Genomic DNA, 16980 nt, shown 5'->3' with positions numbered 1-16980 from the left:
GATATAATTCACATATTATATAATTTACTGATCTAAAGTGAAACCAATGTTGTTTTATCTATCTCTCCTTCCACTCCTCCTTCTCATATAATTTATTTATCTATCTATTTATTTATTTATTTTTAGGCCCCACCTGTGGCATATGGAGGTTCTCAGGCTAAGGGTCAAATCAGAGCTGTAGCCCACGCCGCACCCACAGCAACACCAGATCTGTGCTGCATCTGCGACCCACACCACAGCTCATAGCAATGCTTGATACTTAACCCACTGAGCCAGGCCAGGGATCCAACTTGCGTCCTCACGGATGCTAGTCAGATTTGTTTCTGCTGAGCCACAATGGGAACTCCCTCCTCATATATTTAAAAATTTTTTTGAGGAGTTCTCTTGTGGCACAGCATGTTAAGGATCTGGCTGACATTGTCACTACTGTGACTTGGGTCACTGCAGTGGCATGGGCTCAATCCTTGGCCTGGGAACTTCTGAATGCTGTAGGCACGGCCAAAAAAGTGGGGTTTTTTTTTTTTTTTTGAGATACAATTCACATATCATAAAATTCACCCTTTGCAAGTGTACAATTCAGTGGTTTTTAACACATTAACAAAGTTGTGCAATCATTACTAGTCAATGATTTTGGTACATTCAGAGTTAGACAACCATCACAAGTCTCTCTCTCTCTCTTTTTTTTTTTTTTTTTTGGTCTTTTTTGTCTTTCGAGGGCCGCATCTCAGGCATACGGAGGTTCCCAGGCTAGGGATCTAATCAGAGCTACAGCTGCCAGCCCACACCACAGCCACAGCAACACCAGACCTGAGCCTCGTCTGCCACCTACACCACAGCTCACGGCAACGCCAGATCCTTAACTCACTAAGCAAGGCCAGGAGTCAAACTCGAAACCTCATGGTTCTCAGTTGGATTCATTTCCACTGAGCCACGATGGGAACTCCCACAAGTCTCTTTTTAACCTATAAAATTTTTTCCCTTCAAATCTGTTCTTCTATTTTTTTTGCTGAAGAGATTTGCTTGTTTATTGTGTAGATGTCCATAGTCTTCCGGATTCTGCCTTTTGCATCTTTGGGTTTTCTTTTTTTTTTTTTTTTCTCTTTGCTTTTCAGGGCAGCACCTTCGGCATATGGAAGATGCCAGGCTAGACACCAAATTGGAGCTGCAGCTGCCAGCCTAAGCCACAGCTACAGCAGTGTAGGATCCCAGCTGAGTCTTCAACCTACACCATAGCTCACTGGCAATGCCGGATCCTCAACCCACTGGATGAGGCCAGGGATCAAACCTGCATCCTCATAGATACTAGTCAGGTTTGTAACCTGCTGAGTCACAACAGGAACTGTATTTTAAAAAAAATGTTCCTGGGTCCTTGAATTTCCTATAAACTGGTCATTAGAGGTAGACATCTGATGAGATTCAGGTTCAGTTTTTTCTACAAGGCTACTTCTTGGGCATGTTTATTTTCTAGAAGCATATAGGTCTCAGTTTTCATTTTGCGATAACACCAGTGGTTGATGTTCAATGTGTTGATCTCCGAATTCATCAGGGGTTGCAAAATGGTGATAGTTTGTCATTCGTTATTTGTTACTTGGACTATTCTTTTTTTTTTTTTAGGGCCACACCCATGGCATATGGAAGTTCCCAGGCCAGAGGTTGAATTGGAGCTGTAGCCACTAGCCTACACCACAGCAACAGCAACGTCAGATCTGAGCTAGCATCTGCGACCTACACCACAGCTCCTGTTAACACCAGATCCTTATTCCACTGAGCGAGGCCAGGGATCAAACCCATGTCCTCATGGATGCTAGTCAGATTCCTTTCCACTGAGTCACTAAAGGAACTCCTGCTTGGACTGTTGCTATGAAAAGAAAATTTTCTTCATCTACTATTTGATTACTCAGTGGTACAGATTCTTTAAAAATTAAGATTTATTAATTTTGATTTTCCTATCTTAGAACCTTAGAGCTTTTTTTTCATGTCTCATTTTCGTAAGCAGTGCTTTCTAATGCTTCATGGGTGAAATACTTCCACAGGGCCTGGAAGTAGCAAAACAAGGAGGCGGGGCCCTGGGGGGATGTGAAATTTGCACTAAGGGAATAGCATCATGAACTCAGCAGGTTTTTTTTCTTTGCTTTTCTCTCCTATAGGAAGCGTCAAGCAAGAAAGAAAGGAAGAAAAAAGTCCTCAGATCTAAGAATCTTGAAAAGTTTTCTTTCTCTCGAGGAATGTATATAATTTCCCCTTACCATTCAAACATCAGTAAACACTCTATTTTCCCACTTTGCCCCGCGCCCCGTAAGTTCAAAGCCAAACTCTGTTTAATTTTGGAACAATAGCAATTTCTGATCTGTACATCGACGTTTTCCTTTGATCCTGATTCTCAGTACCTGTTCCTGTCTTGCAGCTGATTCAAATTTTCTAAGAGCAAAAAGGAGTTTGATTGAACAAAAGCATTTACATAGCCATAAATCACCTATGAAAGAACCTTTTTCTTGGCGCTCTGTTCACTGCTGGATGTTATTTTAAAAAATCTTTACTAACTTCATAAGCCTGAAGTGGTTTCTCATTGGGGTCCTTAATTGCATTTTTATGATTACTGGTGAGGTTGAACATCTTCCCACGTTTGTTAACCAGGTTTAAAATTGTTTGCTTGCGACGTGGCTTATATTGAATAAGGAGGAATTCCGCCAGTCGGCTGAAAGACAAGACAAATGAAACCTCATTCCCTTAGTTAAGCTTAGACTCCGCCCCTGGCTATTTTCCCCTCGAAGAGAGCTCTTTGTGTGTGTCAGAGAAAGGGATCTCAGTTTGTAAAGCAAGACACTGCATTGCCCCCAAATATGTGTAATATGTGCGCGTCCCGTTTCTGATTTAGGTGTTTATGCGGAAGAGTTCCCGAATCCTGAACTCCTGGAGTCAGGGCTGCCGCGGGGACTCTTTCTGCAGGAGTGGTCTCTCTCACTCGGCCTTCGATTGGCCCGCCTGATCCCGCCGGAGTCAACGCGATGCGGGCTGCCTTAACGCGGTGGATGTGAGTGATGAGTGGCTGCTTCTGCCTTTCTCTCCCCCGACTTTTTTTTTTTTTTTTTTAGCCATAGCTATGGTTACCACGTCTCTCCACACCTCTCTCAACCTGCCAAGAAGACGACTAGCCATTGGCTGCCTGTCACCAAGTAAGTCAGTCATTGGTCGCTGGTGAGACCAGGCGCTCCCCCTTCCCCTGTCTCCCGGGTCTCTTGAGGAGCGCAGGAAGGAGGCTCCGCTAGTGCCGCCGGGCCACGGGCTGCCGCGACCGGGCTGCGGCAGTCGTTAGCGGGTCATGTCGGCCGCCCAGGGCTGGGACAGGAACCGCCGGAGGGGAGGAGGCGCCGCAGGAGGTGGCGGCGGCGGCGGAGGTAGCGGGGCCGGCGGGGGCAGTGGGGGCAGCGGGGGTCGGGGGACTGGCCAGCTCAACCGCTTCGTGCAACTCTCCGGGCGGCCGCACCTGCCAGGTGAGTCGTGGGACACGGTCCTGATAGCCCGCGGACGCGGCGGGAAGGCTACTGCTTCCTTTTCTTTTCTCCTTGGCTTTCTTTTCTTTGGGAGGTGGAAAGGCAGGCCCGGGCGTAGCAGAGCGACCGGGGCTCAGAGCTAAGGAAAGGTGTCTTTGAGGTCAGGGAGGGAACAGGAGTAAAGCGGGAAAACAAAGTATTTTTGCTCTGTTGAAAGCTCTGTGCTGAGAGTTGTGTTTTCTTTTCAAAGGAGAGGTCGCTGTCTCATTGACATTCCCAAATGTTTCCTTACTCGATTCCCGGTCTCGTCCTCTTCCGCAGTTTGATCGTGTAAAAAAAAAAGAAAGACATTGGCGCCTAGCTGTGGGAAATCATTTTTAAGGAGAGAAGAGGGAAGAGCATTCCAAAGAGTGATTTTGGAAAACAAAACAAAATACCTCGTGTAAAAGTTAGGCATTCTGAAACAAAAAAGGAGTAAGAAGGGTGGGTGGGAAACAGAACCATGAGAATTAGGGAAAACTAGTAGAGTTATTAATATTTTGGAATGTCCAGAGACAGAATCGATAGTGTGTTTGAATTTTAACGGGAGGAAATGAAGATGAAAAATGTATAATTTTGAAGTGACAAAATTATGCTGTGTCTACCATATGAAAACAGATGGTTGAGAACTGGAATAATGTACCTCAGTGTGATTATTTCACGTTTTTGCCCACAATTTCCTATTGTTGTGTTGATATGCCTTGAAAGTCAGACAAATCAAATTGATGTGTGTGCAGACAATTTTAAAGAGCTACATTTTGCAAGTGAATATTTAGCACAATAAAATGAAGGTGTACTACCTAGAGTGTCAAATATTATATTGGGCAAGCTTATTTTTGCCATAAAGAGAAAATGATGTGTTAATCATTCACCATGTTTTTGTAAATAAGATTGAGGTTGATTTTATCAGTGCTATGTTTGTTTAACTGATGAGTCTTGAGACTATGATGGTTTTTGAATTGTTTTTTGAATTGTTTTTGAATTGTGTTTACTACCGTGCCTTGTACTTATAAGTAGTCAAAATTATCTTATTAATTCGAAGATAAAGGGAATTTTGCACTTTCACTGTGTCGATTGCTTATGTTTGTGATAAGGTTATTGATGTGTGCTAGAAATGCATATTAGTGCATTTATATGCGCCATTAAAATGAACAATGAAGCAGTTTTAGTCAAATATGTGATTCACCAGGAGCTGGGTTTGAGATGATAGTATCAGACTAGATATTGCTAAATATGTGTTCTTTAACATGAAAAAGAAAAAGGGGAAATCTTTTTTCTTACCCCAACTTAATAGCATAACCTTTCATTTTTGTGTACTAGCAGGTTAGAAGATAAATCTCTTACCAAAGGCTATCCACTAGTGTGTCCTCTACTACTGCAATCTTTAGGTCTTTGATCTTAGATTAATTATACCATAGTCTGCATATAGGCATTCCCAGGCTTCAAGAAACTGCTTGGTGCACTTCCCACTGCTACCACCTGATGGCAGTCGAAGCCATGATTTCTGATAAAGTGCTAAGGTGTGGAGCTATTTCTGCATTTTCTTAGCACACAAGGCCAAGAACAGCCATTTGGCCATAGGTAAAGATAAATGTGTTTAAACTCTGAAAATCCATGCAATGAATCAGCTCTTCTTTCTGCTTTCTTTTCCCCTTGACTTGCACTTCAGTCTTCCTTTTCCAAGTAGGAAGCCTCCGCCTTTTCTTCATTCTCAGAATTGATCTGATATTTCAGTATTTGCTTTGAAATTCCCAGAATTGATCTGATGTTTCAGTATTTACTTTGAAATTCTTTCACACCAATTCTTTAATTTTCAAAGTATTGCATTTTAAGTCTTCCATCTCTCCTGTATTGCATGGTTTTATTTTGAGATGTTTAAAAAGATTTTAGGTGATGAGGGGTGGAATTATTTAGGTCTGTTTCATGACTGATCCTGGAGGTTAAAAAATAATAAAAATACGTTTTTGCAGCTTTCTCCCACCTCTGAATTTTAATCCTATTTTCTGTTTTTTCATCCCCCCTCCCCCCTTTTAACCAAGATTTCCAGATACTGGGCACTTAGAACCCTTTCTTACTTGTTTGCACATCTACCCTCTGTCCAGCCCCCAAAGAAACAATAAAACAGCCTGGTCCTCTTGGACTGTTCTCTAATTCAGTGATAGCATCTTTATCCATGCAGTTATGTGAACCTGCAACTTGTGCATCCTCCTTAACAGTTTCCTCTCCCTTGCATTTCAGGTGTAATCAATCACCGAGTCATTTTATTTGTGCCATAACTCCAGTCCATGCTACCATCATCCCTCACTTATGTCTTCTGCACTAGCTCTCTAAGCGGTTTTCCTGCTTCTCCTCTTGCCCTCCAGTTTGCACAGCACACCAGTCTTTTGCAAGCACAAGTCTCTTCTCATCTCTGCTTACAACCCTTTACTAGCTTTTCATTGCTCTTAGGATAAAGAAAAAATTCTTAACATGGCCTTAAAGGCACTGCGTGGTCTGGCGCCTGTCTAGCTCTCCAGATAATCCCACATCATGTTCTATTGCTCTTTAATCTTTTTCCACCTCCTTAGATCATGGTCCCTTCTGTACAGGGTGGTCGTACATGCTATTCCATCATCCAGCAACCCTCTTCCTCCCTCGTCCTATTCTATTTTTTAAACTTATCTTCCATTGAATCTCAGCTTGATCACACTGTGTTTTTCAGGGAAGTTTTCTCTGACCTTCTGTTTGTCCTCTTCTCCCTACTTATACTTATAGCCCCATGTGGTTCTCTTTGGGCAAAATTACCATTTGTGTGTGATTCCTTGTTATGCATAATTTGTACTCTTGATATATACACACACACACAAAAATGTATATGTATATACATATATACATATACATATATACATACATATTCTTAAATTCTAAATTAATACATGGGCATTATGTGTAAGCAATTAAATTCCTATAAATGTGTTGATAAGTGTGGAACAATTCCCTGTAGCCCCACTAAGTCTGGACAAATGGATAAAATCAATTTCTTAAACATAGAAATAGTGGACTAGACTCTGCATCCATGGTAGCAGCACAAATAATATTTTGTTTGAGCAGCTTCTTGCTTCTCCTAAAATACAATAGTGATTATTTGTTTGCCCCATAGGGCAAGAAATTCATAGCTTCTTAGTCCTGGATTTCTCCTAATTTATAATCTCTAGAATAGGGAACAGTGCTCTCGGTAGAATAGGTTTGCAGAAGTGGAGCTCAGAGGCAAGGAGATCCTGGGGACAATGGAATCCATGATACTACTGTGATTTAATTTAACTCTGTGAATTTGAGTAAATGCTGTGTATTAACTGGGAAACAGTTAAACATTGTTGCTAAGGCAGGAACGAAAAATGACAGGATGAAAAATATAATTGGTAAAGCTGGGTAAAAATAAAACTGAAAATCTTAAAAATTTTCAATGTGATATATGTTCATGATCTAAAATTCAAATGGTACAAATGGTAAAAGGCAAGTTTTCCTTCTTCCTTTGACTCCAGCTAATAGGCTTCTTCCTTAGAAGTAGCCAGTTTTTTCAGAAAGGTGTGTTTGTGTGTGTGTGTGTGTGTGTGTGTGTGTGTAGGGGAGAGCAATGCTAGCATTTCTCTGGATGGGCATTTAAAACATTTATAGCCTTGCTAATGCAAAGGATGATACAGTTGATATTCTTGTACACGTATCATTTTGCAAGTGAGTCTGTCTTTAGAATAAATTCCTAGAAGTACAATTGCTGTGTCAAAGGATATGTGCTATTTAAGTTTTGATAGATATTGTCAAATTGCCCTCTTGTAGGGGTTGTACCAGGTTGTGTTCTACTATTGAGTGTTGGAATATTGGCTTTACATACCTTTGGTAGCAGAGTAGATTATTAGGTTTTTATTAAATTACCAATTTAAGAGGTATATTTTTCTTCATCTTTTTAATAGGTATAAGAACCATATTTATTTCCATTATTACATCTATTGATAGTTCTTATCATCTGGTTATAATTTTTGTTCATTTTCCTATTGGGATGCTTAATATTGTTTATAAGAACACTGTTTTAAGGAAATTAGTTCTTTGTCTCTGATATGTATATGATATTTTTCACAGTTTCATTTGGCTGTTGACCTTGTTCATGGTATATTTTTTCAGCAGAAATTTAAAATATTTCTTGCAGTCGTAATATTAATCTTTTTTGGGATTTTGGATTTTGTGTCATAAGAAAAGCTTTCCCAGAGTTGCTGTTGTGGCTCAGTGAGTTATGAACGTGTTAGTATCCATAAGGATGTGGGTTCAATCCCTGCTCTTTCTCAGTGGGCTAAGGATATTGCATTGCTGTGAGCTGTGGTCTAGGTCGAAGACACCGCTCGGATATGGCATTGCTGTGGCTGTGGCATAGGCTGGCAGCTATAGCTCTGATTTGACCCTTAGCCTGGTCCATATGCTGCAGATTTGGACCTAAAAAGAAAAAAAAAAAAACCTTCCCTGTTTCAACATTATTTCTAATTAAAATGAAATGAAAATCCTTGGAATTCTTCTGTGGTGCAGTGGGTTAAGGATCTGGTGTTGTCACTGCTGTGGCTTGGGTCACTGCTGTGGCTTGGGTTCCATCCCTGACCTGGGAATTTCTGCCTGTTGTGGTTGGGGCCAAAGAAAAAAATTCCTTTTTTTTTTTTTTTTTTAAAATCTTGTAAATTTAAGTCAAATGTGCTTATTCATAGAAAATTTAAGTTGTGTACAGTATTGAGGTAGGAATCCAACTTGAAAAAAAAATTTTTTTTAATAGCTGCACCCTTGGCATCTGGAAGTTCCTGGGCCGGGGGTTGAATCTGAGCTGCCACTTGTGACCTGTACCACAGCTGCAGCAATGCCAGATCCTTTAACCCAGCTGTGCCAGGCTGGGGATTGAATCCACACCTCTGTAGCGACCCAAGCCACTGCAGTTGGATTTTTAACCCACTGCACCACAGGTGGAACTCCTAATCTGGAGTTTTTGCTGGACTTTTGCTCTTTTTCTTTCTTCAGTTTACCTATTTATACCTAATGACCCTATTGTTTGATTATAGTCCTGTTTCATTCTACTTCCAAGTTTTCCTGGATATCCTTGCTGGTTTCATAGAACTTAGAATTATTTTATCAAGCTCCCCCTCCCATCTTGTTGGTATTTTTATTGGTACCGCATTGTATTTATATATTGATATAGAGATTATTGACATCTTTTTGAGGTTCTGTCTCCTGTTCAGAACAGGGTGTACATTCATTTCTTGTTTACCCTTCTTTTGTATCCCTCAATAACATTTTAACATTTTTGTTTTTTTTTTTTTTTCATGTAGACTTTTTACATTTCTTTTGTGTTTATTCCTTGGTATTTTATCTTTTTATTGCTATTGTCAGTGAGGTTTCTACTGCTGTAATGTCTTTGTCTTGTTTAAATATGGTAATGCTATTAACTTCTGAATATTAATTTTGTACTTAGTTACCTGGAATTCTAATACTATCTGTGATAGCTTTCCAGTTGTTTTTCTAGGGTTTTGCAGTTAAGTAATCATATCATTACCAAATAATGATACTTTTATCTTCTCCTTTCCAGTTTTTATACTTATTTCTTCCTTTTGCCAAATTGATTTGGCTAGTACTTTCCAAAAATATTAAACAATAAGATAGTAGTGGATTTTTCTCTTATTCCTGACTTCAATGGGAGTATTTCAGTGCTTTCCTATTAAGGTTAGACCTGACTTTAGATTGAAGTGTACATATTATGTTAAAGTTGTCAGCTCTTACCATTTTATTAAGATTTTTTTTAAAAATGGAAGTAAATTTTCAGACTGTATCAGAATTATATAATTTTTCTCCTTTGGTCTGCTGTTGTGGTGAATGGTACTAACAAATTTACTATTGCTGGACCATCCTTGCTTTCCTGAATCAGTTCACTTTGTTATTGTGTACTATTATTATTGTTATTCTTTTTGCTTTTTAGGGCTGCATCTGTGGCAAATGGAGGTTCCCAGGCTGGGGTCGAATCAGAGCTACAGCTGCCAGCCTATGCCACAGCTCACAGCAACGCCGGATCCTTAACCCACTGAGCAAGGCCAGGGATCCAACCTGCAACCTCATGGTTCCTAGTCGGATTCATTTCCGCTGTGCCATACGGGAACTCCTGTGTAGTGTTATTTTAAATGTGCTCCTGGGTTCTATTTGCTAAACTTTATTTAGACATTTTGCATCACTCATAAGCTAAATTGTTTTGTAGCTTTCTATGTTTTATCTTTGTTGGAGTATGCCACTTTCATAAAAGTAATTTCAAAATTTTATTTTTCTGTGTTTTTTTTTTTTTCTTCTCCAGTTAAATGGCTTTGAAGTTAAAGGTTTGATCGAGTTGACTGTGAATTATTTGGAACTTGAGTATTTTGGGGGAGAATGGCTCTTTGACAGTTACCTCTCTACTTCTATGATGTTTTAACTGCTTATAATTTATATCTCTGAGAGGATGCTTTGCTAGTTTATATTATCCTAGGAAATAATCCATTTCATCCAGATTTTCAAAATTATTTGTGTGAAGTAAGCAAGACACTCTTTATGATTTAAAAAAATTTTTCCTTTTAAGTTCCTGCTGTGGTGCAGTGGGCCAGCTTTTCTCTGTGGAGGTGTGGGTTCGAGCCCCGGCCTGGCACGGGGGATTAAGGGTCTGGCATTGCCACAGCTGTGGTGTAGTACACAGCTCCAGCTTGGATTTGATCCGTGACCTGGGATCTTCCAGGTGCCTCAGGGGTGGCTAAAAAAGGGAAAAAAATTTCCTGTGTCTGTGAATGCGTTATCTCTTTACTTTCTATCACTTCTGACCTTGTACATGTGAGGCCTTGCCCTTTTTGTTTTTATTTGGAAACCAGCTCTTGGATTAAAAAAAAAAGTTATATTTTTTCTTTTCTTTTTTAAATTATTATTATCATGTTCTGTATTTTTTTCTGATCTTTTTTATGTACTTTTCACATAGATGAAACCATATATATAGATAAATGTCCTGCACTTTTCATGTGTTATTAAATTACATAAATTCATAAAAGAAAATATTTGATATACAGGGTTCATAAATATAAATTTTAGTGATTGCATAACAGCCCGTGTTGACATGTATACCCTCATAAACATTGAAATGAAACTAATGAAGAATTATTGTGCTGATATTTCTAGAAAATCCACCCCAGATGGTTTTATTAGACAAGTCTTTCTTTTTTGTTATTCAGTGAATTTTATTATATCTATAGTTGTATAACCATCATGACAATCTAATTTTAGAAAATTTTTATCCCAAACCTCCAGTCCATCCCCATAAGTTTTTCAAAGTCTGTAAGCCTGTTTCTTTTCTGCAAATAAGTTCATTGTATCCTTTATTAGATTCCACATATAAGTGATAGCATATGATGTTTGTGTCTCACTGTCTAACTTCATTTAGCATGATAATGTCTAGGTCCATCCATGTTGCTGCAAATGCCATTATTTCATTCCTCTTTATGGCCGAGTAATATTCCATTGTGTGTGTATACCACATCTTCTTAATCCATTCCTCTGTCAGTGGACATTTAGGTTGCTTCCATGTCTTGTCTATTGTATATAGTGCTGCAGTGAACACTGAGGTACATATGTCTTTTCTGAGTAATGGTTTTCCCCTGATAGATGCCCAGGAGTGGGATTGCAGGATCATATGATAATTCTATTTTGGAGTTCTTCGTGGAATCTGTGTACTGTCTTCCATAGTGCTTGTAGCCATTTACATTCCCACCAATGTAAATTTTTTCTCACTGTTTTTAAATCCTTCCTCTAGGATTTCTTAGGTTTATTTTGTTGTTTTCCATCTTCTTATGTTGTATACTTAATGTTATTTTCATCCTTTCTAATTGTTAAAATTTGAATTTTCTTTTGAACACTACTTGAATTGTGTACTGTAGGTTGTAGGCTTCTTGTAATTTTCTTAGTATCTTGTAATTCAATTTTTAATTTATTTTATTTGGCACAGAGTAGTTAATCCTTTTAAGCTTTGTTTCCATTTATATGGTTTTAGTAGCTTTATTGACATATAATTCACATGCTATATAATTCATCTTTTTTTTTTTGTCTTTTTGCCTTTTCTAGGGCCGCTCCTGCGGCATATGGAGTTCCCAGGCTAGGGGTCGAATCGGAGCTGTAGCCACCGGCCTACGCCAGAGCCACAGCAACGCGGGATCCGAGCCGCGTCTTTGACCTACACCACAGCTCACGGCAACGCCGGATCGTTAACCCACTGAGCAAGGGCAGGGACCAAACCCGCAACCTCATGGTTTCTAGTCGGATTCGTTAACCACTGCGTCACGACAGGAACTCCTAATTCATCTTTTAAAACGTACAGTTCAGTGGTTTTTTAGTGTATTCAGATATGTGAAGTTACTACAACAGTCCATTTTAGAGCATTTTCATCACCTCAAAAAGAAACCTCATGTCCTTTAAGCTGTCACTCCCTTGTCCCTGCATCCATCCTCCCCTGCTCATTATCCCAGCCCTAAGGAGCCACTAATCTACTTTCTATCTCTAGGATTTCCCTATTATGGATTTTCTTATGTGAATGGAAAGTCTTTTGTGACTGCTTTCTTTCACTTTCCATACTGTTTTCAAAGTTTATTCTTTTGATGGAGGTGTCAGTATTTTATTCCTTTTTTATGGCTAATTAATATTCCATTGTATGGTTGCACCACATTTTGTTCATCCTTTGATGGACATATAGCTTTTTTTCACTTTTTGGCTTTTATAAATAGTGCTGCTGTAAACAGTTGTGTACAGATCTCTGTGACATTTGTGTACAGATCTCTCTGTGAGGCCATATTTGCATTTCTCTTAGGTATATACCTAGGTATAGAATCATTGTTCATTTAGCAATTCTCTCTTCTGTATTTATTCATTTTAGGAACTGTCAAGCTGTTTTCCAAAGTAGCTGGAGTTTTATATTCCCACCAGCAGTGTAAGAGGTTTCCAGTTTCTCCATATCCTTGCCAACACTTATTGTTACCTGACTTTTTGATTCTGATCATCCTAGTGGTATGAAGTGGCATCCATTGTAGTTCTTGCTTTTTATTTATCTGATGACTAATGATGTCAAGCATCTTTCCTTTTTCTTTTTATTATCTTTCCTTTCCTCTTTCTTTATTAGCTTTTTAAGAAAAAAGCTGTGATTGATATTGAGTATCTTTTCCTGTGCTTGTTGACTAATTGTGTCTTCTTTCAAGAAATGTCTCTTAGATCCTTTGATTAATTTTTAGTTGGATTATATGTCTTTATTATTGAATTGTAAGAATTCTTTATAAATTCTGGATACAAATTCCCTATCAGATATATGATTTGCAGGGTTTTTTTTTTTTTTTCCTGCTTTGTAGTTGCTTTTCACTGTAATTTTTTTTTTTTTTTTGTCTTTTTGCCTTTTCTAGGGCCACTCCCGTGGCACATGGAGGTTCCCAGGCTAGGGGTTGAATCGGAGCTGTAGCCACTACACTGGCCTACGCCAGAGCCACAGCAATTTGGGATCCGAGCCACATCTTCAACCTACACCACAGCTCACGGCAACACTGGATCCTTAACCCACTGAGCAAGGCCAGGGATCGAACCTGCAACCTTGTGGTTTCTCGTTGGATTCGTTAACCACTGAGCCACGACAGGAACTCCTCTTTTCACTTTCTTAATTGTATCCTTTGAAGCATAAAAGTTTTAAATTTTGACGAAGTCCAGTTTATTGTATTTTTTTCTTCTGTTCTTGCTTTTGGTGTCACATCTAAGAATCTTTTGCCAAATCCAAGGTTATGAAGACATACCTCTGTGTTTTTTTCTAAGAGTTTTATACTTTGCTCTAACATTCATGTTTTGATTAATTTTCAACTAGTTTTTATGCTTGGTATGTGGTAAGAGTTATCTCAGCTGGCTATCTTGTTGTGCCATCAACATTGTTGAAAAGACTGTTCTTTCCCCATTGAATAGTCTTGGCATTCTTGTTGGAAATCAGTTCACCTTAAACATATATAGGTTTATTTCCTGACTCTTGATTCTATTCCATTGATCTATATGTCTATCCATGTGCTTCAGTTACCATTGATTTATAGCAAGTTTTGAAATCAGAATCTGAATTATCCTGCTTTATTCTTTTTCAGGTTTGTTTTGGCTGTTTTGGATCCCTTGCGATTCCATATATGTTTTGAAAATCGGCTTGCCAATTTGTATGAAGAGCTCAGCTGGAGTTCTCATAGGGACTGGATTGAATCTGTACATCAGTTTGGATATATTACAGTCTTAATAATGTTAAGCCTTCCAGTCCCTGAACATGGGATGTTTTTCCATTTATTTAGATCTTCTTTAATTCTTTCAACAATGTTTTATGGTTTTCAGAGTTCACTTATATCTTTTTTTTTCTTTTTATGGCTGCACTCACGGCATATGGAGGTTCCCAGGCTAGGGGTCGAATTAGAGCTATAGCTGCTGGCCTGCACCACAGCCAGAGCCACGTGGGATGGGAGCTGTGTCTGTGACCTACACCACAGCTCATGGCAAGACCGGATCCTCAACTCACTGAGTGAGGCTAGGGATCAAACCCCCATCCTCATGGATCCTAGTCGGGCTCGTTAACCCTGAGCCACGAAGGGAACTCAGAGTTCACTTATATCTTGCTTGCTTTTCTCAGTCCTGTTGTCCAGGTCCTTAAATATGTTTTCAACAATGTTTAAACTGCTTTGTGCTACTTCCAATGAAGATTTCATTTCTGTATTTTTAGTTTTCCTTTCCATTCTGCCTGCTAATACTTCATCTCTTTCTGTTATTTATCTGCTTAAAGTTAGAATCACCTAAATCTTTTCTGTCCTTGAAGCATCATTGATTTTGGTAAAGCTTATTGTCATCCACCTTTTACCATCACCACTTCTAAAAGGAATACAGGAGTTCCCATTGCAGCTTAGTGAGTTGAAACCCAACATAGTGTCTGTGAGGATGTGGGTTCAATCCCTGGCCTCACTCAGTGGATTAAAGATCTGGTGTTGCTACAAGCTGCGGCATAGGTCACAGATATGGCTCAGATCTGGTGGTGCTGTGGCAGTGGCATAGGCCAGCAGCTGCAGCTGTGATTCAACCTCTAGCCTGGGAACTCCCATATGCCACAGGTACAGATGTTTAAAGAAAAAATACAAGCTTCCATAGCAGCACTATTTACAACAGCCAAGATACGGAACTTCTTTAGTTCTCTAGTCTCTCCCTAGAGGTATCATCTGTTAGAGTTTCTGGTGTACCTTTTCAGAATTAGAATTTGCATATATAGGTATACGTTATCTTTATTTTTGGACAAATTTGAGTATAACATAAAATATTCTCTACCTGTCCTTTTCTTTCTTTTTTCTTTCCTTCTAACAATATATTTGGGGGATTGTTCTATATAAGCACGTTTAGACTGATCTAATTCTTCTTCATGGCTGAAAGTATTGCATTGTATGGATGTGCAGATATTTATCAGCCACACGATAGATATTTAGATTGTTTCTTCAGAAACATTGTGCTATGCATAGTGATAAATATTGCCAACTTGCTCTATAGTATCTGTATTTTTAAAGCTTTTAAGTTATCAAATTTAAAAACTCATAATAATATATCTCTTTCTTTTATTCAGCTTTTCCATCCAGCTAGTCTTTTAAGTCCTTATATTTTTTCCCCATATAATATTATTAACTTAGCACTTTATAAACATTTACTCATACTTCAGTGAGGTGTGGGTACTTTCAATGTCTTTTCATAGAAAGAAGGTGAGGTCCAGAGGATAAGACCTTGTCCAAGGCCATATAACTAGCAAGGGACAGAGTCAGGATTTGGATACAGCCATGTGGCTCCAAAGTCCACGCTTTTAACCACTGCGCTGTGCTCTTTGTTGCCTGACCGTCTCAATTCTGCTGTAATTTAGGCCTTTACATCTCAAATTGGACTGTATTAATACAGATAGCCCCAGCTTTCTAAGTTTTGCCTTGTGCTTAACTTTACTTTTAAGAAAGACCTACGTTAGTGCCTGTTTTCACTAACTGGAAGAAATCTGAAGAGGATTTTTACTTTTCTTTTTTTTAGGGCCGCACTCTCGGCATATGGAGGTTCCTAGACTAGGAGTCTAATTGGAACTACAGCCGCTGGCCTGCGCTACAGCCACAGCAACACAGGATCCGAGCCACATCTGAAACCTACACCACAGCTCACAGCAACACCGGATCCTTAACCCACTGAACAAGGCCAGTGATCAAACCCGCAACCTCATGGTTCCTAGTAAGATTCATTTCTGCCTCACCACAACGGGAACTCCAGGAGTTTTACTTTTATGAAAAAAGTTGAAACGCAAAAATAGGGTTCAGCATTTGTTTTGCAGTGAGCTGTTATAGAGGCAGTGCATACCCTGGGCAGCCAGAGTGGCATTGCCAAGCACCTTCCTTAGGAACTACACTCAGCATGTCAACTTCAAGCCACCATAGCTTTGCACTATTTGTGTGAGCATCTGTGCTTTATCGGGATTTATTTTGTGCATCAGTTAGCACAAAGGTAATTAAGGTAATTGCTTCTTCGCATTACACCATTTTGGCTTAATAAAGGTTTCATTAGGAACAGTCTACTTTAGGATAGCAAGGGAAACCTGTAATGTTTTTGTCTTTCTCAGCCTTCCTTTCCTATTTCCTTCTGTATACTGACACAAGATGAATTTTCTCAAAGCACAACTATGATTATTACTTCCCAGATCAAAATCCTTCAGAGGCTTTCTATTGTATTTAGAATTCAGCTTGATCTTCTCATGCTCTTCCCTCTTTTATATACTATACTGTCAGTGAATTTACTCCAAGCTTTATCTAAGGTATTACCATTGAGTTGTCTATAAGACTAGATAGAGAAATATGGAATACAATGATATATTAAAATAATTAATTCTCAATTAAAAAAAAAGACTAGATAGAGAAATGGAAGTAATTAGGCAAAAAAAAAAAAAAGGGTAGGTAATCATTGAATGGAGTTGAGTGGTGCATTTTAAAATGTTGTTTCCCTTTTTACCCACAGTAGCTCTTGCCATATGGTTTCATCAAGAAACTGTTAACGCAGTTAATTTGAATCAGATGTGACAAATCTAACCACAAATATCTTGGTGTCACATAAAACAAATTCCTTAAAACACACAAAAACAGATAAACTTGATCCAGGAATGGGAAATTTTTAACATGAACTCCAAACTAGGTACCTTAGAAAGAGGTGATGTATTTAATTTTAAATACACATGCATATACAAAAGAAAACATTGAGCACACCATTCAGGGAGAGAAATAACTTCTAAAGCTACATCAAATTTTTTTCTGTTCAGTTATTAAGTTCAAAACTATTCATATATAGAAAAAATACTTCAGTGCGGACGTTCTTGTGAAACATTATCTTT

The 16980-nt window shown here is 38.8% G+C and overlaps 1 protein-coding gene across 2 annotated transcripts in view; it reads left to right on the top strand.

Moving 5' to 3' along the window:
* Positions 1 to 3070: 3070 nt before the first annotated feature.
* The window catches only part of KLHDC10 (kelch domain containing 10), a 55732-nt gene continuing 41822 nt past the window's right edge, over positions 3071 to 16980 (top strand). The window contains exon 1 of one of the 2 annotated variants that reach the window (XM_047763142.1): positions 3071 to 3491. In XM_047763142.1, coding sequence (XP_047619098.1) covers positions 3320 to 3491 — 172 coding nt within the window. In that variant the 5' untranslated portion in view covers positions 3071 to 3319. The remainder of the gene's footprint in view (positions 3492 to 16980) is intronic. The other variant, XM_047763143.1, reaches the window with a different exon arrangement.

The sequence above is a fragment of the Phacochoerus africanus genome, chromosome 16 (assembly GCF_016906955.1).
Source record: "Phacochoerus africanus isolate WHEZ1 chromosome 16, ROS_Pafr_v1, whole genome shotgun sequence".
Classification (NCBI taxonomy): domain Eukaryota; kingdom Metazoa; phylum Chordata; class Mammalia; order Artiodactyla; family Suidae; genus Phacochoerus; species Phacochoerus africanus.
This window is presented reverse-complemented; position numbering and strand designations above follow the sequence as displayed.